This window comes from Sipha flava, unplaced genomic scaffold, assembly GCF_003268045.1.
Source record: "Sipha flava isolate LNK unplaced genomic scaffold, YSA_version1 241_pilon_pilon, whole genome shotgun sequence".
Lineage (NCBI taxonomy): Eukaryota > Metazoa > Arthropoda > Insecta > Hemiptera > Aphididae > Sipha > Sipha flava.
The window spans coordinates 1,045,769-1,072,892 of NW_020272889.1; the positions used below are offsets into that span (position 1 = coordinate 1,045,769).

Sequence of the window (27,124 nt, forward strand, 5' to 3'; positions counted from 1 at the left end):
AATAACAATAATATGTAGTATACGAGTATTATATAGTGCATAATGTGTATATTATATTTAATGTTGTACATATTTACACTCGACACATTTTAAAATTCATTGGACATTTTTAAATGTTTATTATTTTTTTCCTTTTTAACCTTTACCAAGTACTGCAATGGTTTAATAATTAATTATTACATTTATATGGTCAAATTACCGTATTATATGAGCTGAATTCAATTTGTCCATCTACGGCTGATTTTTTTTTTTTGTATTGGAGTTCGATTTATTTAAGTTTATTATTAATTATTAGAAACAAAAATAAAGTAAAAGTAAATCCACCGTGAAATAAATGTAGTAATGAATTAAGATACACTACATTTCTCAATAATTGACTAGCTCATATTTGAACATCATCAGATGCAATTAATAATACAGTATACCTGTGCTCTGACAATTGAGTTCTAGTAAAATAATGACAATATCATAAAAGACGGAGTGCGCTGTGTGACTGTGTCGTCATTATTATATATTTTTAAACATGTGTTCACTGGCCAATTTATTTGTTAGGTTTTTTGATGATATTCCCAATAACGTTTTTTATACGAATATATATTGTACCCTCTTTAACGATGAATAGTCATAACACTATATTGCGCAACGTTGATATACCAGACAATATGGAGTTTAGTTTAAAATATTATCAGCAGAAAACATTATTATACAATTGTACACTTATTGATCAATTCTTCACGGATTTATAGAATGGCTGTGACACAATTTACATTTGACAACAGCAGTCAGGGAAGCCAAAGAGCAACTAAGCATATATTTTTCTGTTAGTTACGTTGGCCCATTGCGGTCGTACACAGTTAGCGGAACATGTAATTATCATGAACTGTTTGCGTGTCGTTTGTGGTAGTTTGTTATCCAAAATAGATTTGTTGTAGTAAATCACTGATCCTGATATCGAATGAATAAACAATTTTTTGTATACTGAAAATATGTTTGAAGTATCTTGTCGATAACATCTCCAGGAAAAAACGGATTGGTACGAAGGAAACGGGTCTATGATATAAAAATTTCGTTTTATGTTAGTTTCTGAATGGATTACAGTAATTTAAATAAGTTTATATAGTATACGAGATTGGTCATTTAATACATGATGGTATTATCCTTTATTTTATAAGAAAGTTAAATTAATTAATTGATATATGCTTAATTTTTTTTTCCAGCTTTACGATCCATCGAGGATCTTTACCACCAAAACTACCACCTCCCATTTCTTTCTATCATACGCTATTACTCGCCAATCCACCCCACCATGAGCTGCCGTATTCCATATCTCATTTATACTGTCTATCCATCTTTTTCATGGTCTTCCCCTTGGTCTCCTCTCTTGGTCTCTCTGATATATGCTTAATAATCAATGTTTATTTTTAAACTTCTGCTATCAATCAAATGATAACAAATTGTTCGTTTTAACCCATTATATAACACATACATTTTTATTATAATAATATCGATTGTTGATCATATAATATTATGGCGTTATTTTTTTCTAGTGTTTAATAATGAGCAATTGGATGACAAAAAAGTGCACAGAGACCTTAAGTTTATCATTTTTATCATGTTGATGTTAATATTGATCATTTGGAAACGACGGTGATTGTGCTTAACATTTGAGAGGCTGAAGACAAAATTAGATAATGATAAATATACATTATGTGAGATTATTTTTGATGACAATCGCTATTTAAGATAAAAAATCAAAAAAAAATATCATTTCTTTATTAATATTTTATTTCTATTTACATAATATTATTTAATTGAAAACATTTATAGCGGAACAACTGTGCATAATATAATCGTATTTTACGACGAGGACAACAAAGACAATACACAATACTTGGTAAAAAAAAATGGAACACTGTGGTAGTTTTATAACAAAAAAAATATTATATCGACTTTGACGAAGGTTGGACATTTTTTTACTTTTACTTTTTTCCTATTTTACATTTATTTTTTAATGTTCACTTGAATTCAATATACTGTGTTTTTATATATTAGATTGCATCAAAATACACTCGGACTTAGTTAAAGGTTTTGACTTTGAAGTATATAAGGTTTTGACCATATATTTATTATCTTCAAATGATACGATTAAATCATTTTTAATGACAAAATCATCTCAAAAATCGTTCATTCAAGACAGCATATCACCTAAGAAATACATAATCGTAAGTATAATCTTAGAACAATATAAAAAAACCTCTAAAGTGGCACCTACACAGTTCTCATGCTATGTGCATGAGTTACTTTCATTACAAATTATATTTTATATTTATCCGGAGGACTATTTGTTACACTCTAGAGTTATAATGTATATGTTGCATTTATAAATATATTATAACATTGATGACTGCTGTTAAAAATAAAATGTCATGTTTGGATGAGATCCATTTTATTTTACATACTCGAAAAATACGCGATGGCATATTATTGTATTGGCTTTGATGATTTAAATGGAAACAGATGAAAATAAATCATTTGCCGTCATGGTCTATACTTATGTATGATAAATAAAAACTCCAATAAACTTTAAATCCATTATAATAGTTTTATGAGTATTTGATACAGTTACGAAGAAACGAAAATATAATTCCCGACCCAATTAGTATGGAAATTTTATTATCAGAAACTAACTCGAATGTACCCATAATTGTATAAAATTGTATATTTTAATAAATTTTTAAAATAACAAATCAAATGCTTTTAATCTTGTAAGCTTCATATACCAATCTATTTAATAAAAATTCAAATAAATATCTCCTATGAGCAGTGCTGGATTAACAAATTTGCTGCGTGTGGACAGATTTTGAAATATCGCCCTTCAACCCCCTCCATAAACCAAATAAATATATATATATATATAATGTATACATATTATGTATAGTACATGTATATATATGTATATAACAAGTAACAACATAGTTCAGATTGTTTAATTAATTTATATTTATAAACATATTGTAACACCGGTAGTTTTTAAATTTATAGTACTAAATATAAACATTATAATACAAATGTATTCAATTTAAGACATTTACAACTATTTTTTAGCTTTCTGAGCAACAAATTCTTTAATTATATCATTCCAACTTATACTTTTTAGGAAAATATTTTCAATAGATATTAGAGACATCTATGACATATTTTCATTAGATAGTTATGTTTTCTGGTAGTTCTTAACTCTTTTTAAAACTGAGAAGGATCTCTCTCCGCTAGAATTTGAACATGGTATAAATATAAAAAGTTTTAAAGCTATTTGCACAATAGGAAATGAATCGTTTAACTTTGATACTGTTAATACTTCAAGAAAACTGTGCATGGATAATTTTTCATCTTCTGAAAAGTACTTCATTATTGTTTTAAATTGTTTAATCTCATTCTCAAAGTCCGGTTATGAAAACTATAAATATTTATTAATTGCTTTGATTTTTCTCGTAAAATATCATCGTCAATTTCTTCAACATTAAAAAAAACCCCCAAACAACTCATTTGTTTCAATATTTGCATTTGTATTCGATTTCCACTCTTATTGATTGAAAATAAAAAATTAGGTACATTTTTTTTCCAGTCGTGATTCGTGAACCGAATTCGATAACGACGACAACTATGACCACGAGATGAGAGAGTGATATAATAAAAACAATTGCTTGGTAGTGTGTAAATAAATTATTTGAAACTATTAATATCAAATTTAATAATCTGATGGTTATAAATTATAATACACTCACAGATAAATAAGAAATACAATAAACACAATTTTATGTTAGTGTAACGAAAATAAAAATGCATAGGTCCAAATGCTAAATAATAATAATATGGTCTTACCCTTAATATGCTGAATGTCCACTGACGAAATAACTCAATAGTTTAATATAATATAACTATTATAATTATTATATTATATAATTGTTATTAATATTTTTCGATAATAAATTAATAATTTTTCCTAATAACTAATACATTCATTAGACAATTTCAAAAGTTGTTGACGCCGTCAAAAAATTGCCACCCGGGGTAGCTGCTTCCTTTGCCCCCCTCCTTAACCTAACCCTATTGTAAACTGAATATCCGGTTTTCCATCACGGAACTGTCTTTACCGGTGCCAATATTTTTAAAATCCCTCATTATTACGCGTCTAGAGTGTTGGAGAGAACATCACGGTAAAATTTCAACTTCATACATTTTGTCGTTTATGAAACGTAGTGATGATCAATGAGCGATTGGTATTTACATTTTTTTTTTTAAATAAATTTTTATTTATTTTTGGCTGAATTACTCGGCATTGCCTGGTAAGAAAATTGTAAGTGTTCAACTCTTTTTGGACGTTACTCTCAGTAGAAGCTATGCCTTTTTAAGTGTAAATCACCTGAAATAACGGTTAAAGTATTAATTTTTAATGAATTGTAATAGATAAATATTAAACATAGTCATACAACCGAAAAAAGCGGCGAGTGTCTTTGCTGGAAAAGAAGAGAGTCACTCTGGAAAATAATTTTCAATAAAATAGACACGTTCACTATTTTCTAAATGCACACTGAAGTGTGTGACAGTGAAGTTCCTTTTCGTTTTTTTGGTTGTTATAGCAACCGTAAAATAAAAACTGCACGTTCAAGCCTTATCTGGTGTATTGATGGCTTCACTTTCCTTTTTTTCGCAGTAAAATGTAATCAATGTTTTTCTTCGAGGTACAATCTATCTCTGTACCAAGTTCCATCAAAATCTATTAAATAGTTTAAGAATGCATAAAAGACGACAAAGGTAGAAACGTTTTTTATGATATAAAAATATAGATTATTAAAAAACCATCTACCCTATTATCTTGGCTGAAAGTAAGTTCCCCACGACATATAAAAGGTAAAAATCATCCTTAAGTTTACCTACATAAGCCCCTACATGAAAAAAAATGCACAGGTAAGTTCCTACATGAATACAAATTTCCTTCATGCTTTATTCAGACTCAGGACTGACATTGTAGTTTGTGTGATTAAAATTTGTTTGTTTTGTGTTTTATATAACATTCTTAGCCAATTTTTAATTTAATCTTATTTGTTTTATGCTGTATTCTAATATATTTTTTTATATTGCTTATTTTTTTATATCTATAGGTATCTGTTTTATATTTTTATGTTTTTATTTTAATAAATATTTATGTTAGTAATTTTTATAAGATTTATGTGTTTGGAACGAACATCGTTGGCTCCCTTTTTTCAAATAGAACTTAAACTTGAACAACATTTATATTTTTAATGAATTCAAATGGTTTTTAAGGTGTTCAAATTTATTTATAATTTTAAAATTATATGTATAAATAATAAATAATAAATATTGATTATGATATGTTTAAGTATGGGTCTTAACATTTATAAGTAAAATATACCTAATGTGTTTTGTAACTGTACCATTTATACTGAATACGGTATTCATAAATATAAAATATAAAAATTTAAACGAACGGCCAAATGAACGGGTTCAATTTTGCATAGAATTTGAACGTGAACGTCTTTACTTAAAAAAAAAAAAAAATTAAACATGAATGTGAACGAGTTTCTTTTTTATGTATTGAATACGAATGGTTCAAACACTGTAAAACTTCTATAATTTTGAATATATTAGAATGATGATGATGATAAATACTTGAGTTTAATTCGTAGTGAGAAATTTCAAAAAAATTTTTAGTTAAACGTAAAGTACTATTTTCTTTTATGAAATTTGTCACTAAATAATCGTAAAATTCGTTTATTTTATTATTATCTTTTTTTTTAAGCCACGAAACTTGTGCTTTTGTTCGTGTAGGAACTTACATTTTAAACGTTCATTTTCTATGAACTTACGATTTCTCCCAATATCTTATGTACATATTCTTATTAATCTTGAATGTCTAATAAATGTAATCCTTGAGCAGATTATTATTAGTTTGCTCTTAAAATCCCGAACACAGTGTGAAGCATATATATCTCCCAATGACGTAGTATTTATTTTTACTCTGTAAGAATGTACAAACACTTTTATGAGTAAAAGTAAAGCTCGAAAAGTTTTAGGCAGCTCTTTAAAAGGATTACGAATTGAGCACGGTCAATGTGGTCCTTACGCGAAATGTTTTTTTTATTTTTTAAGCGCGAAAGAAGTCGTAAAAAATAATCAAAATACAATACAATTCACTCAACTCTCGTCTTTAGCAAATCTAATTTAGATTAGTATTTTCTTCAATATTATTTGAAATAAATAACCACAGACTTATAATGCTTATGATAATTATTTTCTTTCGTGTTTGATAAATTTCTCATTATTTCCGAAAGAAAAAAAATCATTAACTGTAAAAAATTTTATAATTTTAATGTTTTACTCGTATTCGATTGACAATATAATCAAAACATAATTTTATATTCTAACATTTTAATCTAACCATTGTCTTTTATTACGGACACTTCAAAAATCATCTATAAAAAAGTATACAACTTATAGTATGCAGTCTACAACTCAAACCAATTTTATAATTTTATAATATCATTGTGATTGGTCATTCACATAATATTATTTATAATTATTAGCCGTTTCAAATAACGAACGTATAAAAAAATATCATAAGACGTGAACGTTTTGAATATAAAATAAATAATCAAAAGTCGTTATTTAATAAATCCAATTTCGAAATACGTGCGGGTCTAATAGTTGGGTCAAACTGGGTGGGTCAAAAGACAAAATCCCTGTCGACAAAATAATTTTCGTTTTCGTTAAAGCCCAACGAGTCCCAAAACGGAATTCTTCCCATGTCTTCTTCGTCCATATAAATGTCCGTGGGGGAAGCGATCTTCAAGAACGACACTGCCGAATAGTTAGGATCTTTGCTTACAGGCGTCCAATCAAAGGAAGCATCACCAGTCGACGGTATCCTTTATCAACAATTAACAAAACGTGTTTGTGCCAGGGGAAAAATCCAGTAGATTTACCATGAAAAATATATTACCCCGTGAATGCAAACGACGTCCATACATTAACCACGGTTGACACCAATGACTTATCGAGTTCTGAATCTTCGACGTTCCCATATACGTTTCGTAGTGCGTACGCCGTGTCGTCTGCGTGACTAGCTCCTTTTGGATAAAAAAAAAATGAATCAATTTATAGCGTAATACTATTTTACGTTGGTTTACATTTATATAATATCCTTATTTTCCTCACCAAAATCCTCGTCCGTCTTCGCGAAATATTCCGACAGACTGTGTTTACCCCGGTACGCAAATTGGTATAAATAAACAGGTGACTTGTACAACTGGGCTTGCATCCTAGCAGCTTTTACTATGTCAACTATAAACAGACGATCGCTGATCATCTAAAAAATTGAAACTATTAAGATCAAAGTGACGAATTCGTACCGTTTACGTTATACTTCTATAAATTTCGCCGTATTTCCTATCACCAAATCCTCACTGTCCAAATATTGTTTTCTGATAAGTTGTGAAACATTATTGATTTTATCCGGTTGCACTGTGTAATTGAAATCCAACAAATGCGGAATGACTTGGTTCCAGTTTTCAGTAATAAACTTTAGCAACGTAACGTTATTGATAAACTCTAAGACATGATCGCAGTTTTATTATAGTGTTTAGGTATGTGGTTTTGACAACGATAAAAACTAGTGAAACCAGTGCTTTGCATACAAAACCACTTGAACTTCTATAAATCGTTGAAAACTCGTTAAAATTCGACTATAATACAAAAATTATGCAACGTCATATTTAGTCATGAAATAAAAAAATGTAGAAAAAAAATGAAATAAGTGTTTAACCTTATCGTCTATAGAAAAATATTAAATTAAAAATATGATATTTTCATTTCTTCAAATTGTAAATTGTTACAATTATTAATCATTAGAGCTCGGATTTCAACGCATCTTTTTTTTTGGTATGTCTTATACAATGCTTTCCAAGCTACAAATATGTTTCAAGTACTCCTTGTTGTAACCACGAAAGTCTTTTGGTAAATTGTTGGTGTTTTTAGCTGATTTTATATCTTTTAGGACATTTTTAATATTTAAAACCCTCGTGTCATACTTGAATTATATCCTAATCGTATTTTACGTAGTTAAATACAACTCCTCCCCACTCGAACCTAGACATCCAAAAGAAACGTTTTCAACACAAAGCCCTGGTAAATACTGTTGATGAAGCATGAATGCTACTATTTATAATAATATAAACTATTATTAATACCGGATCCCGGGTATAGACCTTCGTGACTGGCAACACTGGCCAACCACGGTATGTCAGCCGCCTGACCGTTAGCGATGATGTGGTAGGGTGTATCGCTAATGAAAGCTTTTTCACTGGGTGGCTCTACGACGGGACCAAATGGAGTGAACGGGTTAAACATGAACGGCTGTAATGAAATCATATACTTTATGAATTATTCATAGTATATTCTTATGACGTGCGCGTTATCGTCGTCGCGACAAAGATGCGAAACCCGTACGATTTAATGAGAAAAATTGTAATCGATAACCTGATTTTTATAATAAAAAAAAAATGTTGGTATTTCTTAAATAATAAAAGCTATTGCTAGTTATATCTATTAATAAACGCATGAAAAATTATTAAATTTCTACAAACAATAAAAGTCATAGAAATTCAACGGATGAACACCTATAACCAAAGGTTTAAAAATATTCGATTTGACAAAACGGCTAAATTAAATTTTTTTCTTTTTTTTTTTTTAATCAAAAGAATAAATTTCTACTTTTTAAACATCAAATTAAAAAATGTATTAATAAAATCAATAGAGGGTAGTGTTTAGAGAAAAAAAGAATTAAATCTTTTTTATTTTAGTAAAAAATTGTTTTTGATTTTATCGGTGATTCACTTAATTTGAAACCGAAACGTCACATCAGGTGTCACACTGATACATTGGCTCTTGGATATATTTTGCATAAAATAAAAATGAATGAAATTCATCACGTGCCCAACAACGATTTGGTCGTCATTGTAATTGCACAGTAAAAACAATAACCGATTCTGCTTATATTCAAATATTTACACGAAATGTACTACGGCCAGCATATCGTTGTCAGGGAAACGGTACATTTTACTCGTTCGTACTTTTCGCTTCCTGTTGTATGTACCTACCATGAATATCTTCACCGCGTTCACGATCTGCAACGCCGGCCGGGCGTTCAGACATTCGACCAGTGCCGCGGACGTACGAACAGGGCATCCCAAAAGCGCGCCGATCGCTGCCGACTTGGCCGGTACGTTTTCGGTCAATGTCCATGGGCACATGGCCGTTCCGCTCTGCGAGAACGCTTTTTGAAACAGTCCTGTAACACAATGTTGAACACGGCATGTAAGTCGAATGCATGGTAAAAACCGATCACGGATCGGTATTTCTTACCTTTGGACAGTGGCGATAACATGTGATAGTTGACACTGGCCCCGCCGGCGGACATCCCACTGAGTGTAACGCTTTCCGAATCACCTCCGAAACGTTTTATATTTCGCTTCACCCATTTCAAAGCTTGCACCTGATCTTTCAGTCCATTGTTGCCAGGTACGACCGAGTCTCCGGTACTGAAAAAACCTAAAAACGTACGCGCATCAAAATAACAACTGCGGATGATGAAGACGAAATGTGACTTCACTGATTACTCCACATTTTGGGTCCAAATAACGGCCCGAAAAATCTGTCACAAATCGTGTGGATAGTAATTACATAAGGAGACGTGTGTGATCACCCCTTATATTCAAATCGTATACTGGGCCACTCAGAGCCGTGTCAAACATTTCAGCGCCCCGGGACAAAATTTTTTTTTCGGAGCCACTGGGCCACAAGTAACATATTAAGTGCAGATAAGGGCGCCCCTTACTTTTACAAAACTACGACGCCCAGGGGCAATTGTCCATTTTGACCCGTTCTCAACACGGCCCTGAGGCCACTTATCAAAGAGGAAACAAGAGCGAACGTAGTGGTTCTGGTTGGAAATGGAACATAAACGAATGCAGGGTAGGTTCAATCTCCTCCCAAAATATCAGAAAAAATTATCCGACCTACAAATTGAATATTAATTTCAAAATTTCGGGTGAGACTTGCAAATCAAATATATAAATACATATTATTTATTTATATACGAGTATAAACTAGCTAACCCGACAGACGTTGTCCTGTCATAATTATGAATATTGAATTCGAATTGGTATAGTTAATAAAAAAAATATTTAAAAAAAAAGTGTTTGTTATTCTAATGCTTTATGTGATATACAACGTGCTTAGTTTTTTTATCTTGCGCGCCCCCAAAAATTGTTAAACGTTATAATTTGAACGTAATAATAGTAGGGGAACTCTAAACTTTCTGGAAATTAGTTGGGGTACTCCGTCCTCCTGTGTTCCCCTCAAGTCAAGCACTGGAGGCAATTAACATTTTACTAACAACCAACCATCATCCACTAATCGACCAAAACTTCCACTATATCTATGGTTAATTTATGTACATAGAATATAAACTATAATTTATTGAACTATATCGTAATATAGAATAGTATACTCTAAAAATTTAATTTAGTATAGGAAATTTTAGTTTATACACCCATGACCCACCCATCCTCAAAAATCTTAGAAGCGATTATCTCTCAAATAATCCTTCGCCACGCATCATGGTAATCGACTATGTTACCATTTTTTACCTATCACTTTATCCCACAACCTAAAATGAATAACTGTTGCATGAGGCCACTGTAAGATCGTATCTAGTTGTTGCGCAAGCATAGAATTTTACGAGATATTTAATTTTTATTTTTTATAAGTACGAACGTGCATATAGACTACCTATACAATAAAGATAAAAAGAATATATAACAAGAAGAATGAATTAAGGTACCGGATACGATTAAATAATTTACAGTTAGTTCAATATATTTGATTTTGAAAATAAAAATTTGGAAAATAAAATACTCATTCGAGAAATGCCAAATATTCAAGTGGGATTGATAATAATTGCAAATAATTAGCGTACTTGAAATTAAAAGTATTACAACTGTCTCAAATCGGTAGTAAATAAAATGTTTTGCAACCGATTTTTTATCGAACACCGATAATAGTTTCTGAAAATACATTTTAACAAAACTGCAGGATAATATAGGATTTCTACCTAATATCAATACTCAGTCGTATGGGTGGTACGTATTTTCTTTTTCATAATTTTTATGATTTACAATGATTACCATTATAATATATTACCGATCGGACCGAGCCTGTAGTTGAACGTCACCAAAACTATATCTTTGTCCAGAATAAAATCGGGCTTGTAAACCGATCCTTCTAGAAACATAAAAGCACCTCCGTGAATGAACACCAAAACATTCAACGGTTTGCTAGCGTCCTCTTGTCCGGGAAGCTAAAACAAATTATTGTAATACCGACCAGAACAATATTATTCACACGTGTTTTCATTGCAAAACCCGCGCAAAGACGACGCCTACTTTCGGTGTGTACACGTTGACGTAGAGACAGTCTTCGTCTCCTTGTACCGTGTAATCCGGATGGACGTATTGAATACATTTACTCCCCGGAGAAGATGCGTTCCATACCCCTGACCAGGGCTTGACCGGTTGAGCTTCCTGCGTGATCAAATGTTACGTATTCGGTACGAGTGTGTGGTAATAATGTGCGTATTTGTTACGGAAAATGGTGATAAATTCGGTGTGTTGGAGAAATTGTTTTTTTTTTTTTTTTTTGCTGACATCAATGATACTCGACCGTGCACAAGATGGATATATAGTTAAACACGTTAGTCACTTTTTTAAATGTAGAATGTTGCTTGTGAATATTTAATAACAACGTTTTCAAATGTGTTGTTTTCGTTGTTTTCCAGTTACCCGTGAAAACAAGACGAAAGTTTAAAAACGCCTTATAACATTTTAATTAAGAATTATAATCGTATTATATAGTTATAATATTAATGAGTATATGCGTATCGATTAAAAAATAATGAATAATACCATGGCTTTACTATAGTGTTTGTTTTTATTAATTTGTCTCAATCTAGCTATTTGGGCAACCGACATTGATTTCATTGGTTTATAATTATCAAACCGATCGTATACAATTTTTTATCGCTATATTAAATTTAAATACACATATTAGCATATTAATATGTATAACAGTTATTTTAAACGTCGTATGATAAAGATAACATCGGACACGTAAAAAAAATTGATTTAATGGTACCTCAGTAAAATGGATGCGATTCATAAAAAAATAAACAATTAATATTATTTTTTTATTTATGATTAATTATAAATATATATTTATCGATTAATGATATCTTGTTTTTATTTATATTATAATTTTATACTATTAACGATGATTGTGTTCGGTTGATGCCGTCAATTTAATTTGAACATGATTATTTATGTTGATTGCTACTCCAACTGCAGGTAATAATGATTCGCGTGTAACGTTTACTTTATTGCGTTAATTATTAACGGTGCACATTGATCGGTGAAGGACGCTACAGAAACTGGCAAAAAAAAAAAAGAATGTTACTTGCCAACTAACCATAATTTACCGTAACATACCAGCACTCATTAATATTTTTCAATACGCGTTCTTTAATACAATACGTGTCTTACCTTAAACCTAAGTTCTCCTACCGGAGGAGTTGCATACGGTATCCCTTCGAAACTATAAAAACTCCGTCCTTTCCAAGTCTTCGATAGTTTTCCGGACACGAACCCGCTATCGATTTCTACCTCAGGAACCCGAACGCTAGACACGGAATAACAACCGAACGTCCACAATAAGCCGATAACAACGGGCACGTTCAATAACACTTGGGGATGATAAATATTTTCAATGGACACCGTTTCAGAGAACATCGTGATTAACCACAATCAGCCGTTGCTGAGTTAATTTAACGAATAAGTGGTTTTACGAATTGAAATATAATACATTATAATAATCACGTTACGTTTGTTCCCCACTTTTATGCAAGAATGCTAACGGTCCAACGTCCTTCGGATTTCTATAGAATTATTTTTATATAATTTTATCTCGAGAAAATAAATTTCCCCTGTTCATTTTATTTTCAATCCAAGCTCAAAAAAATAAATACATCATATGCATACTGTATATTTTAACTCGAAATTGTAGTGTTTTAATAACTATTCCTATTTAACTTCAATGAATAACATAAAACGTTAATCTGTATGTACCTATATACCCAGTGGCGTAGCCAAGATTTTTAAATGGGGGGGGGGGGTAACCCCCTTTTTTGGTAAGGAAAGGTAAGGGGGGGAATGGGAATTCCCCCTTACCCCCCCCCCCCCCCCACGATCTACCGCCAAGTTTCTAAACGTAATTCAAGCATTTTAATATAGTTTTAAAAATATTTATTAATATATAATTTATAACAATAATAATAATAATTTTGGTTTTAGTGTTCAGTCACTTGCTCCACTCTGACAGCTGCATCCTCTTAGACGAATTTCTGGCAAATTCATTTATTATGTCACTTTCATCGAATTGCTCTTTTTTATTTATATTAGCCATAGCTAACCCATTCAGTCTGTTTTCCGACATGGTGATTCTTAAAAAATTCTTTAAGCGATTAAGTGCTGAAAACGTTCTTTCCGGAGTGAAAGAGGTAACTGGTGACGTGGCGAATAATTGTAAAAGTATTTTAATGTTAGGTCGAAGATTGGTGCGATGAGACAGTGAATCAAGAGCAGAATTCGGTTTTGGAATAGTATTTTGACTCCATTGTTGCCTCTATATGAACAGGTCAGCTCTGATTGTAGATGAGGTATCATCATGGAGATCTTGGACATATATTTAGTAGGTTTTATAATATTTTTATCGTCATACATATTTAAATTGGCCGGAATAAATCCTTCAAGTGGCATAACATCAATAAGCCTTTGATTAAAACGAGCATCCATTGATTCTATTAAATAGTTAAGATACATTATACATATAAACACGGCCCATGGGGGGGGGCTATAGCCCCCTTAGCTCCCCCCTTGACTACGCCAATGTATATACCTACTAATATAGTAATATAGTATTATACTGACTATAATGAGTAATTCGTTGTGCATTAAATAATTGTTTTGCATTTTATCTCTAACCTCAGTGATTAACATGTTACCGTCCGGACTACGAAACAATAACTTTATTGATAAAACATCCGATACATTTATAATTTAAAAATCGAATATTTGTGTATTAAATTTATATTAAATTTTTTAAATTTTTCATTTTTATTTTTTTTGCTAAGACTGTTTAAACGCGTGAAACGTAAATTCTCCGGATTGACAAAAAAAATATGCTTTCTACATTTTAATTTAATTAATACTTTTGTACTGCATAAAATTTTTTTTAAATTTAATTAACTTATTATACAGAGGTATATTAGGTATATATTAGGTTTTTTAAATTAAAAATAAAACACTTCAATACACATTTCATGTTTATAACGATTACATAATTTACAAATTAAATTTTCATTTAAAATATGAAAACTCGAAATTTTCGTTCCAAACTGAACCCTTACACCATAATATCACCTTTTTTTCACTTGAAGTTATTGATAAATTTATACATGTATCAATTATATATTTTATATTTTGGTTTTATTGGATAATTATAGCACTTATCAATTTTAAAATAATTGGTTTTCATAAATTAAACGTTTAGCCTTAATTTGCATTAACGAAATATAAATCATATTTTTTTTTCATGTGTATTTATTTGATGAATAAATTATTTAAATTAATAACACTTAAAACCATAAACAAACAATACTATTTACCTTAATAAAAAATCGTATGTGCCCATATAATAATGGATAAATTTTCTGTAAAAAACAAACCAACTATCAGTAAATAAATAAATTTCGATAACAAATAAATAAATATTTTGTTGTAAATATTTATTATTGTATATTATAACATTTTTGTATAACAAGTATAGATCCTGCGTATGATATTACTTTAGTATCAGTTAGGAATTAGGATAAAAATCAGTGGAGTGGAATTTTAAAAGCTACGAAAGAACTCAATGGTATATCCTGAACAGAAGAGATAACATGTTTATAATGTCTTCGAATATATTACAGATGTGTCAGGTAAGTGATTAGTTTTTTTTATAATTACTAATACAACCTCTTGAATTTAATTGATGTATTCACTAAAATATATAACACAGTTAACTATTATTAAAATGTTGATACTCATTATAATCAATGACATAAACCACAAAAAATTCAAGAAATTTAAATTTATAAAGTTATTTTCTTAAATAAGATAAACTAATTAAAAAAACACTATTTACAGAGTGCTGTAATATTTTTAAAAAGAACGCTGAGTAAACATTTTGAATATTTGGCATTACATTTTAAAACTTGATAGAAATGTAATATTTTATTTAATATTTTATTTGATCATGAAACCTAAATTACTTAAAATATATTTTTAGAAAATCTGTAAATGAATTAACAATCAAGATGAGTATTTTTTTTATCGTTTATCATCTTTTAATTAAAATAGTATAAATTATATTTCTATGCGATTTTCAGAGTATTTTAATCACCTCCTTCTATATTTAAAATAAACACATACATAAGTGGAAATATTTCACAGCCCACAGCGATGTTGCATAATAACGAGTAAACCGATGGACAAAAAATATTTTCTAAAAATTGTAATACTGGAGTGAAATCCGTTTGCAGTTTAATTTGCTACGTTGGTTTATAGGGTATAATACGATAACTTGGCAACGTTATGAGGAATTGAAACTGAAGACGCCTAATCATGACGGTCGAAAAGTTTTATAATTATATCAACGATAATGAGGACCATAATCATGTTTCCACCGGGCTTATTATAAAAAAAAAAAAAATATGAAAACATTTTAATTTATTTTAATTTTAGATTTTAAGATGAATATAGGAGTTTTAGTGCAGATTTATCTCGAGGTAAAGAAATACGTAGCAGGATATGGTTTAGTAACTTGAAATTACAGCAGTGGCCAATAAATGAAGAAATTTAGTTTAGGATCAAGAGAAGTAGCGAACAATTTTATATGCAGGAAAATTTAAAAGAATAATATAAGTAAGAATAATAAGAAGATGAAAAAGGAAAAAATCCATGATACACACCACGTCCCACGAACAATACATTTTTTACAGACTACCTTAATAAAATTCTCATAACTCTTTTTATAATAACTCGGTTAAAATCATATTCCATACTTCCTCCAACCTTCTTTTGTCTGATTTCATTAGTTTATTTTAGCATGACAAAAATCTTTTACAATACTAAACGTATGTTTAGATAACAAAAGTAATTAAAACTCTTAGTATACTAATTTATTAATTTTTAATACTAAGATATTTTTATAGTATGAATATTTATATATGTATACATAATGTATGTACACAATGAATTACACATGATTGTGTAAAATTGTAATTATTTAAGACTTATATTTTAATACAATAAATAATAAATTTATAATGTCGTGTATAAATGTATATCTAACGTTATGTATTGCACTTACATATATTATTCACATTTATTTACAAATTTATTTAATTTTAGTTTATTATATAATTTAAAAATGTGTCGTATAATTCAGTTTCCTCACTGTTTTATACTAACCGAGTATGATTGATATTGTATAGTTTCAATACTAATGCCAGAGTCTTTATTTCATATACAAACCTATACTTATAAAAACCATTAGCATTAGTAGCACAAAAAATCCATTTACAACGAGGAATTTTAATAGTATAGATTTCAATATCGTTTACGTTTATTATTCCGAATATAATTTACAACTTGACTTGTATAAACATGACCTGTAGCTATCAACGGTCATTAATGATTGGCATTTATAAATAAATTACGGTTGAACTTCAAAAAACGATTAATATAATTTAATTACAATGTATACTTTTTGTTACGAAATTCCGTGAAGTGTTGTCTGTGGACGGTTTCTTTGTCAAATCAATCATGTCATATTATTCATTTTTAACAAAAATTCAAACGTATAATAGTAACAATCGATAAGTTCAATTTATCAATCGATTAACTTCAGAATGAAGGAATTGTGTTACGGTAGAAATATTCACGTACAAAAAATGATCAATTTTTCATTTCTAATGCAATTATGAGTAAGATCCCATTCAAAAGGATTGTTAGAATGATGGATGACTCGGTAAATAGTTTATACGTTCATACCATAAACTCAGTACGATTTCTCTTATTCCCATAATATTTTAAATACAGAGCTTTGATCAAAATTAAAAATGAGTTATAGATTTTAAGTGACACGAAGAATGTGTATTAAATGTGTTGGTTGCACTAATGTGTATTTTATTTATATATTTTGTGTTTGCGTGCATAATTTCGACTAAAAAAATTACTCCGATCATCACAATCTTGAGAGATTTCTATTAGGAAATTTTGCTTAGTTGATGGAGGGTAATTTTATGGCTTCAACGATTAAATTCAAATAAAACCAAAAGCTATTTTAACTTGTGTAAATGTGTAGAATATTGAACCTAAACATTTTTTTTACTGTCGTTTCTAATTAGAAATTTAACATCACAATTTATTACTTTTTTTTTTTATCTTTCAAGATTAGTCTTTATCAAAACTAAAATAATTATTTTTCTTACAACTAATAGTATTATGGGTGCGTATATAATCATTATAAAATATGGGATATTTAATGTGAATTAGCATTCGCTTGGAATTTTTTTTAACCTGTTGTACGGCGCACGGGGTAAATAATTACCCCAGATTTATTTATATTGTATATAGGTTATAAAATAATGTATTTAGGTGTTTGTCCTCCTCAGTAGCTTTAAATAATACACCTATAAATATACTGTTTGTTGTTTCATGTTGTTTTTTGTACATTTTGTTTTATCTAGAAAGTATTAAAGTCGTATACAGTGATATCTGGAAATTATTTACCCCCTGTTTTTGTTTTTTAGAATCATAATATTTTTTAATCACTCTGTATGCAGTAGAATCTCTGTATATCTCTCACAAGCACCTATTTTTAACTTATTACTTAGAAATGTTCAATAATATTTAGTCATAATACGGTGTTATCAAAAGCGAATATACTCGTAATATATTGGCGTCGAAGCCATATTAACTACAGGAAAATACTATTATCTTTTTTTAAAAATAGACTAAAATTAAATCCGATCGAGTTATTTGATGATTCTTAAAATAAATATGAATAGCAAACAAGAAAAATAGATCAATGAAGTTCAAATTATAACAAACTATAGTGAATAATAATCTTGGGATAAAAATTTACCCCGTGCGCGTAAATATGACATCCAAATGTGTGCGCCGTACGACGGGTTAAAAATGTTTTTTCATTGTTCTCAGATTTATTCAAAATATAATTCAAGACGCACAACGAAAGAAAAACACAATTCAAGTGTCTTACTAGTTTTTCAATTATTGATAATTTGAATAATATTAACTATGTACATAAAAAGTACTAAAAATGTGCAACTTGTTAAACAATAATATTATTAATAAAATTATTTATTTCAGATGTATAATCTCACAAAATGTTCAGTCTTTAATAAAACATTTTAATTTTTCCAAATTTCTTGCTTTATAATGAAAAAAAGTTTTTTTTCGATTTTTTTTCAGTAAATGACATTGAAACAATCAATAAGTCAAATATACGTATGTAATCGTATATTACGTATATTGCCATCTTTTGTATAACCATGACTAATTAAGTATATACATCTGAAAGTTCATTTCTTACTTAAAATTTATATTTTAATTTGTGTTTTGCTCAATGGCTTTTAGTTTATGAATACGAATTACGATACTACAACAATCATGTTGTAGGCGTTTCATAATTGTTGGGTGTATTTTTATATATAAAGGCTATTTAATTCTTTAAAAAAATAATATTAACATTTTATTATTATATTGTATAGTTGGTATTCTATGAATCATACTGTCATGTAGAAAAAAATATTATAGTTTTCAGTAAATTTGATTTCGGCGTATTACAATACAATACATTATGATAATATAATGACATATTTAGCATTTCACGCAATTTCACAATTACAAATTTATTACCATGATGATGAATATTTTCAATTTTTGTACGCATATGGTACCGATTTAATTTGTTTAGAAAGTTTCATTCAACAAATCAATTAATCAACTTTTTGTTATTTCGGGAACACAGCAATCGTTCTATAATGAATAAATAAATCTTTTAAGTAAAAAATTCGTTTTTATTCAATAATTAACGCAGTCATTATTACTATATAAATATTAATCAACTTATCAAACAATATCACAGTTTCAATTTAAAAATTTGTTTCAATACTCATTCTTTATGTTTCTTCTTTTTCTTCTCTTTTTTGGGGTACTGGGTATTCGCTACTGTTCTCCTTAATTAACACGCCATTTTGAAAATGATCATGAATACGTTATAATTAATAAGAATTCGATAACAACATTGACGACTACGCCAAAACCGCAAAACAGATTCTAAAATATAAACACATATTGGTACCGACTACCGACCACTATACATACGGTATTCTCGGTAATGATTTACGACCACTCATTAAAACTCAGTACATAATATACTATGCAGCTTAAAGGACGTCATGTGTTACTTGATCACGGTTAATTTATCTGGTGTGTAAGTGATTCGTGCAAACTACGAGCAGTTCTATAGATAATTAATAAACGGTTGGACCACTTGACGTTAGTGTAGTTGGAGGCGGAAGAAATGGGTTAAGTCCATCAAGCCTTCCTGGAAATAAATGGCTACCTAACCCTCTCTTGCATCAAAAACACTTAAAAGAATTCCGAAAACTAACTTTTTGTTACTTCAATTTACTGTGCGTTACCCGTTTTTTTTTTTTTCATTTTTCTTCATTAACTGTATTTATCTTAAATGTTATCGCATTACGTAAGTTTACGATTAAATAAATGATCGTGTAATGATAACACGAACTAAATTTCTTGAACTAATTTTTTTTGAGATATTTTACTTTTGATAATAATGTAATTTTTTATTCCCGATCAGAAACACTGAGGATCGGGAAGGATAGGATTATTGTTTTCTATTAATATGCAAATTATGTAAACATTACCTAGTTGTAAAATATCAAGCTATATATACCTCTTAATAAAATAAAGGAAAAATATACTTCAATTTCTATATAATCACCACAAATCACTTGCTTTATTTCCATCTACAGCCATAATATATCGATGATGTGTGATGTAATATAAATTTCTTTTACTCTGATAGACATGCAATAAAAAAATAAATATTAACTACTTAAAAAGTTAAGTTAAGTTAAGTTAAGTTCAGTTCAATTCACTTAAAAATTTAATAGTAATATTTAGAATAAATTAAAAATACAGCTTATTCTAGTTAGTTAAAATATTAAATGTATTAAATATTTTTAGTTAGACATGTTTGGGTTAGATCATCCCATAGGTCTTTTAAAAATTGTATAAAATAGTATTCTTAATATAAGGAAATTATAAGGAAACAAAAAAAATGTTCAAGGATTTATTGTAAATTATTATTTTGACACATTCAATATATAAATTTTATAATTTATTATTTTGAATGTGCAGGTCCTTTGGTCTAGAAATTTTTCTTCCATAATAATTTGTTTGCAATTGATCCCCCCCCCCCCATACAAAAGTTATATGTACGTCACTATTGTATTTATTTTATTTACAAACTTTACAGATAAGTAATAGGTATATGACCATAACTAGGATATTACCTACAATTCGCGTGACCGCAACTATTATATGTACTTATCTCAAAAATCGTCTCTAACCGCAACTCGGATGCAGCCGAACAAAATATAAATTTGATCACGACAAATTCTGATAATCCTAATAAATATTTATAAAAATAAAAAATTATAACTAAAAATATTTAAAAATTTAATAAGATATAATATATTATTGTTATCGATTTATTTATCAAAATGTATCATTAAATAATTATCTTTTTCGACTAAGATAAGTTAAGATATTTTTATAGTTATAAGCTTAAGGTGGATTTTAATGGCTAATGGCTATTAAGGAACAAATGTTTTGGCAATATTCGTTCAACATAAATTTTGTATTTTGCGAGTGTGCATAGTATCTAAATTAAAATTAATAATGTAAGTGTAAACATCACAATTTCTTAAAATTGGTTTTTACTTAAAAGGTTCAATGATAAAAATAAAAAAGTATTTCTTACAAAACATAGAAAAAAGGCTAAATTATTTTTCAAAATTATAATAGATTACTAGAAATTTGTTTATTTTTCTCCCACTCATAAATCTATAATGCAAGAAAATCTTATAACTTCGAACCCCTTTAAGTAAATCCAAGTGAAACCAGTGAAAACTTTTCACAGTTTTTATTTTTTTATCACGTTTTATTTTTTCGTCATCGAAATACATTTATTTTTGCCTACGATTGGCGACTTTGCATTCGAATACAATAGTGTTCGTTACAATTCTGCTCACAATGTACTCTTATACACTCAAACCAATGTTCATTTACCAAGCACACTCGTACACAACAATATTTCTGTTGAACGAATGTTGCCGAAATATTTGCCCTTTATTAAATGGTCACTAAAAACTGCTCTAAAAACAGAAATATTCATTGTTTTTGACTAATAAATGTAACTCGAAGTTCTTGTGCTTACCTAACTAACTCTAGTTAATTTAATTCATCTACTTTTATGTAAACAATATCTAATGCAATAATCAACTGTGTTCGACGCAGAACAAACACTAATTTATCCGAATGATATTACGTAATAATTATAAGTCTCGGTTTTTGTTTGCACAGTATGATTCATGCGACAGCGCGCGCGCAAAAAGACGAGATTTCGATGGCAAACAATGATTCTAGTTGATAAATAGCTGTAAATCTGCATCATTGTTTATCGTGAATGATTTACGGTTTTTAAGGACGTAAAAACGGAAAATCGTGTAAAACGTTTTTTTTTTCTTTATATTACAGCGACGACCGAAGGTAGAGTGAATTACACACGCACAACGATAACCCCGTTTCCTTATCATAGGCGAAGGTGTATGCATCCGGTAAACAGATATTCGCTTTCTTCGGTCGGAGGCTTATTATGAATACGATAAGACGAGATAGCTTCAAGTTTGGGTACACAAGACCCGTGAGTTGAGTGCGAGAGCCGATGCCAGCCACGGATTTACGGCGGTTAAATAAATACCGTCGACTCGGTGATCGTCCGCAGTAGTCGTGTCAGGATTGCTGCTGTTATGTATCTTCGAGTAACAGTCGAATACATTTTTTTTCTTCTTTTTAAATCCCGTTAGTTTCAATTTTGAGAAAAAACGTTGTCCGAACGGGTTTAAAAATCAAACATAAAGCGAAAAAGTCGCACACGCGATACGCGCACGTTTCTAAACATCGTATATATACCAGTACCTACTGTTATGGCGGTATCGTGGATTTCGATCTCGTTCTTGTTGACAGTCTGTTGCTATTCCTCCTCGGCCATCATCTCTCCGGTTGACGCCAGCAGAATCACGCCGAGGGTGCGAGTCGAGTCGGGTGAACTTTCTGGTGGTGTAGATTACACGCTTACCACCAATCGGCCTTTTTATTCTTTTCTGGGCATTCCCTATGCCAGCCCACCAGTACACAAAAATCGTTTTAAGGTAACTTTAATATATATAATATTACTCGTAACATATATATATATATGTTATGAGCAATGTTAATATTTGGATAAAGTCGATTGTAGTCATATGTAATCATTAGTCGCCATGAATATTATGAAATTTTGCCTAATGTTAACATTAACCGGGTAATATAATATTAGCCAAGAACTTTTGGATAATCTCTTGACAGTAATAAAAATGTACCATGCATGAGAATAAAATTATTTTAAATTTTTAACAATATTAAATATATTTAAGGCACAAAAGATATAATATTAATCGTATAATATAATAAAATTATTAATTATTATTAAACAATATGGGTTTATTTTTAATGAGTCACCTACTCTTAATACAACATTAAATTGTGTATTCTATTTTATATTTTAAATTATTTTATGCTATTTTAAATATAGAATCAAAGTGTTATCCTTTATTATTACATGGCATGCTTGCATGATATTTTGAATTGCAAAAAATGTTAGTTGATTTACACTTGTATCGATTGGTATCACATTTTCCCTTATATGAATACCTTTTGTATTCTTGACCACTATCTAACATTTGAGTCACAATTTTCCTCAATGACTTTTGAACATGTACCACCTCATCTAGCGAAATTTGAGGCAACGAACAAAAACATCAAACCGATTACTGGTGTATAACTATAGCAAAGTACCATATTTTTTGTCAAGTTTATAGTATTGTCCATCCTCAATAAACACGATTCCAAATACAATATTTTTTGGGTCCGTTCTTCTTTTATCCTCTATCTTACCCATTCTATTAAACATATAAATTTTAAGTTTCAACATTATCTATAATTGACTGGCTAACGTTAACATTATCCGGATAATGTTGATATTTCATGATTATAAGCAAAAAATTACACCCAAAAGGCATGGCTAATATCAACTTTAACCAAATGTTAACATTAACCGTAATATATATATACAGCCACAAAATGTCATCCAGATACCGTATGAAAGGGAAGTGGCTTCGAAAACCTAAAATAACTCTCTTAGCTCAACCATTATATGGCCACACTTTGTCGTTCAGTGAACGTAAAAAAAAAAATTAAATTAATTTTGTTACTTAGTTAGTTGTACACATACATTTTTTTTTTTTTTAATAATCTTGTACTAAAAGGTTTTTTCGTACAGGATAAATCGATAAAAATAATCAATAACTAATAGATATCTTGTTAAATAAGATGAAAATGAGAAAAGTGTAATTATGTTCGTCGTTCATTACATTTACCAAGCCACTAACCCAAATCTAAGTCTAAGTATAATCCGAGTATCTTATTGGTATTACCATTTATTTCATGTGTAATGACACAAAATAACTGAAGAATATACTGCATTAATCGTCATTCAAAACTGACCGTGTATGGGCCCCTTAAGATTGCCAACCACAATCAAATACATTTATAGTTTTCAAGTGATATTGCTTCTAATTTACGCATTAGAACAAATTAAAAATAATGTAAATCAATACATGGCTTAAGATATAAGGTATATTATAAACAAAAGAACTTTTAGGAAGCACAACCAGTGAAACAGTGGGTGGGCGTATGGAATGCCACCATCCCGGGAAGTGACTGTATAGGACTAGAACAGGGTTCGTTCAAAGTAGTCGGCCAAGAAGATTGTTTGTACCTTAATGTCTACACGCCAAAGGTAAGTAACTTTTCAATACTATAATTATCGTTTTATTACATAATATACGATTATGAAATTTATTCACAATACTCGACCAAATTAAATATTCAACTAATTGTAAACATGGGTAAGTCTTTGAAAAAAGATTGGATAAATTTATAAGTAACGGCACTTGGAACTTGGATGCGTGCGTTCATAAATCACGTTTTATAGAAATATATTTTGCACTAAAAATAAAAATATCTAGTTAAAATTAATCAACTTCAACTTCAAGGAATAATAAATTATGACATAATTTACACATATTATATTATTAAAATAGTTAAAATATATAATTATATAGTTAATTATATATAAAAGCATAGAAATTATTAATATAATGAAGTCATTATTGTCTATTTTGATTTCAAAATATTTATCTGTGGACTCATAGGGAAAATATAAAGACTTTTGCACATCCTGCAGCAGGTTTTCGTAAGTTGATATAAATAATGCAACACAACTCCTAAGAATGGGAATACGAAACTTACGAAAAATATTTTATCAATCCTCAAAAATTATTGAGTCGAACCTGATATCAAACGATTTAAAATGACTTCGCATACAAACAATAATCCAGTAATAAGTTTCGGTTACCGGTTCGGTAATAAGTTATAACCCCTTTTTTCGGATTATGAAGAAGCCCACCAAAACTAAGGCAGGATTAAGGCATTGATGAGTTAAAAATCAAAATTAAATTAAAAAGTTAAATTACTTAAGGAGCTAATTATTACGCATAATAGTTATTATTCGGTTAAAAATAGGTTACTTAATGTTAACTAAGTTAAAGTTTATTTAATTTTTCTACTCAATTAGTGATTATAATGAGTTAATAAAAAATAGGTGGGACTTTTAATATTAAGCTAAACCTACATTACTCTAGATGAACTCAACGTATCGTGGTAAAAAACTTGCCCAACCTTGACCTTAATACAAATACACTTGTACTCCACGCGGGCGCAATCTGCTCGTATATGTTACGGGTGAAGTACAAAATACGGAAAGTGCTCATATTACCTAATACTACCAATTACTTATTATCTAACACTATCAATTATATATTTATATTATATATATATATCGGATTAAGTTAAAATATTATTTATAAAACGTTTATTTCGTACACTACGTGGGTAATTCGTACATTATCTATGACTGAGTTAGCAAAGTAAATAATATGATAAAATAACAATTGTTAATAATTACTAATCTGGATAAAATATTAAAATAATCCGAAAATATTGAACCTCTAGAGGTTAGATCAACAGCTGTGACTCGTAAATAACTCACTAGTGATGGAAATAATCGAATGGTTTGTAGTTAGAAAAAAATAATAATTGAGTAATCAAAATAAAATAATCGATGATTAGTACTATTCCGAATAAAGATAAACAGGTGAGTAATATTATTAATAACCGATTGAACTATTCGAATACATTATGATTAACATTGTTTGTACTGATTAATGTTTGTAAAATGCCAGCCTATACTACTTACTCCAAAAGGATGTCATTCGGACATCGTTTATAAAAATTAAATACAAAATTAACACTTTTTAAATGCCTTTTTTATATACTTAAAGATGGTATGAATGTATTTATTAAAATAATTCTTCTGATTATTCTTAATTATTTTAAAAAACGCTCGTTTCACTGCCCACCCTGTATTAATAATCTAATGATAATCTATATTCTAACTATTAATGATACGAATTACTAAAATCCCTTGTCAATACAACAAACTGTATTAGTATTTAATATTAATTCTGAGTTTTAAGTATAGACTATTACAGTTCATAAAATTCAGAATTAATCTGATAGTTATTTTTCATTTATTTTCATTCGATTATTTTATCATTCGAATAGGGTTATAAATAATCAAATTAAACCGATTATTCGAATAATCCTATGATACGATTATTTCATTTTATTATTCTCATCACTAAGGCTTACAGTTAGGTACAGTCCATAGTTGTAGGTGAGCGACTGCCCGAGCCAGAAACTCAGGGATATTTGTATTAATAATTGCTTTTTATAAACCATGAATTATTACTGTATTCCATCTGTATAGTATATTTGTTTTAGTATATATATCTCATGCCAATACACGTTTTTAAAATTACTTCACACGACCTTTCAACAACGGCAATATTAATTTATTTTGTTTATCCATAGCCACGACGTCATATTTTTTCAAAATGAAATATGCCTAGTTAATTTTTTTTCCACCTTGATCTAACATTTTTAATTTTTGAAATTATTTCTTTATACCAAAGGTTCCCAACCAGGGTGCCGTGGCACCCTAGGGTACCACAAACTTAAATTTAGGGTGCCGCAAAAATATTTGAATATATATTTATTTTTAAACGCTTTCATGAAAAATATAGCACTATGAGTAATAAAACAGACTATACTCTTATATCTATAGTATAAAACCTATTGTGCATAATTAATTAGTGTGAATTAATATGAAGTGGCTTCTTATAATAAGTTACGAGTGGTAACAATTTATTTTATACGTTTATAATTTGAGTATGTTGTAAAATATTTTTAATTTAAGATTTTAGCCTAATCAAATAAAAATAAAAGTGAAATTCTAGTTAATTAAGACATTTATTCATTCTAGATTTTGTTTTTCTTAA

At 29.2% G+C, this 27,124-nt stretch overlaps 2 protein-coding genes across 2 annotated transcripts in view; one reads left to right on the top strand and one right to left on the bottom strand.

Annotated features, from left to right (window-relative positions):
* Window positions 1-6,621: 6,621 nt before the first annotated feature.
* On the bottom strand, window positions 6,622-12,958 carry LOC112684138 (venom carboxylesterase-6-like). The gene is made up of 10 exons (XM_025555469.1): window positions 12,672-12,958; window positions 11,520-11,657; window positions 11,278-11,434; window positions 9,439-9,624; window positions 9,174-9,364; window positions 8,265-8,430; window positions 7,442-7,626; window positions 7,234-7,384; window positions 7,019-7,145; window positions 6,622-6,944 (listed from the first exon to the last, which is right to left on the bottom strand). The coding sequence occupies exons 1-10, from the start codon at window positions 12,915-12,917 to the stop codon at window positions 6,743-6,745; spliced, it is 1,749 nt and encodes a 582-aa protein (XP_025411254.1). The 5' UTR covers window positions 12,918-12,958; the 3' UTR covers window positions 6,622-6,742.
* A 9,356-nt stretch (window positions 12,959-22,314) lies between these two features.
* The window catches only part of LOC112684108 (esterase E4-like), an 8,650-nt gene continuing 3,840 nt past the window's right edge, over window positions 22,315-27,124 (top strand). The window contains exons 1-2 of the mRNA XM_025555429.1: window positions 22,315-22,777; window positions 24,325-24,462. Of these exons, the coding sequence (XP_025411214.1) occupies window positions 22,553-22,777; window positions 24,325-24,462 (363 nt within the window). The 5' untranslated portion in view covers window positions 22,315-22,552. The remainder of the gene's footprint in view (window positions 22,778-24,324; window positions 24,463-27,124) is intronic.

Bases quoted from the DNA above. Each gene is read 5' to 3' on its own strand.
- LOC112684138 (XM_025555469.1), bottom strand. From the start codon at position 12,917: ATGTTCTCTGAAACGGTGTCCATTGAAAATATTTATCATCCCCAAGTG. The intron at 11,658-12,671 runs GTAAGACACGTA...TTGATCACGCAG, and splicing joins TAGGAGAACTTAGGTTTAAG to GAAGCTCAACCGGTCAAGCC. The intron at 6,945-7,018 runs GTAATATATTTT...TTGTTGATAAAG, and splicing joins ACGTCGTTTGCATTCACGGG to GATACCGTCGACTGGTGATG.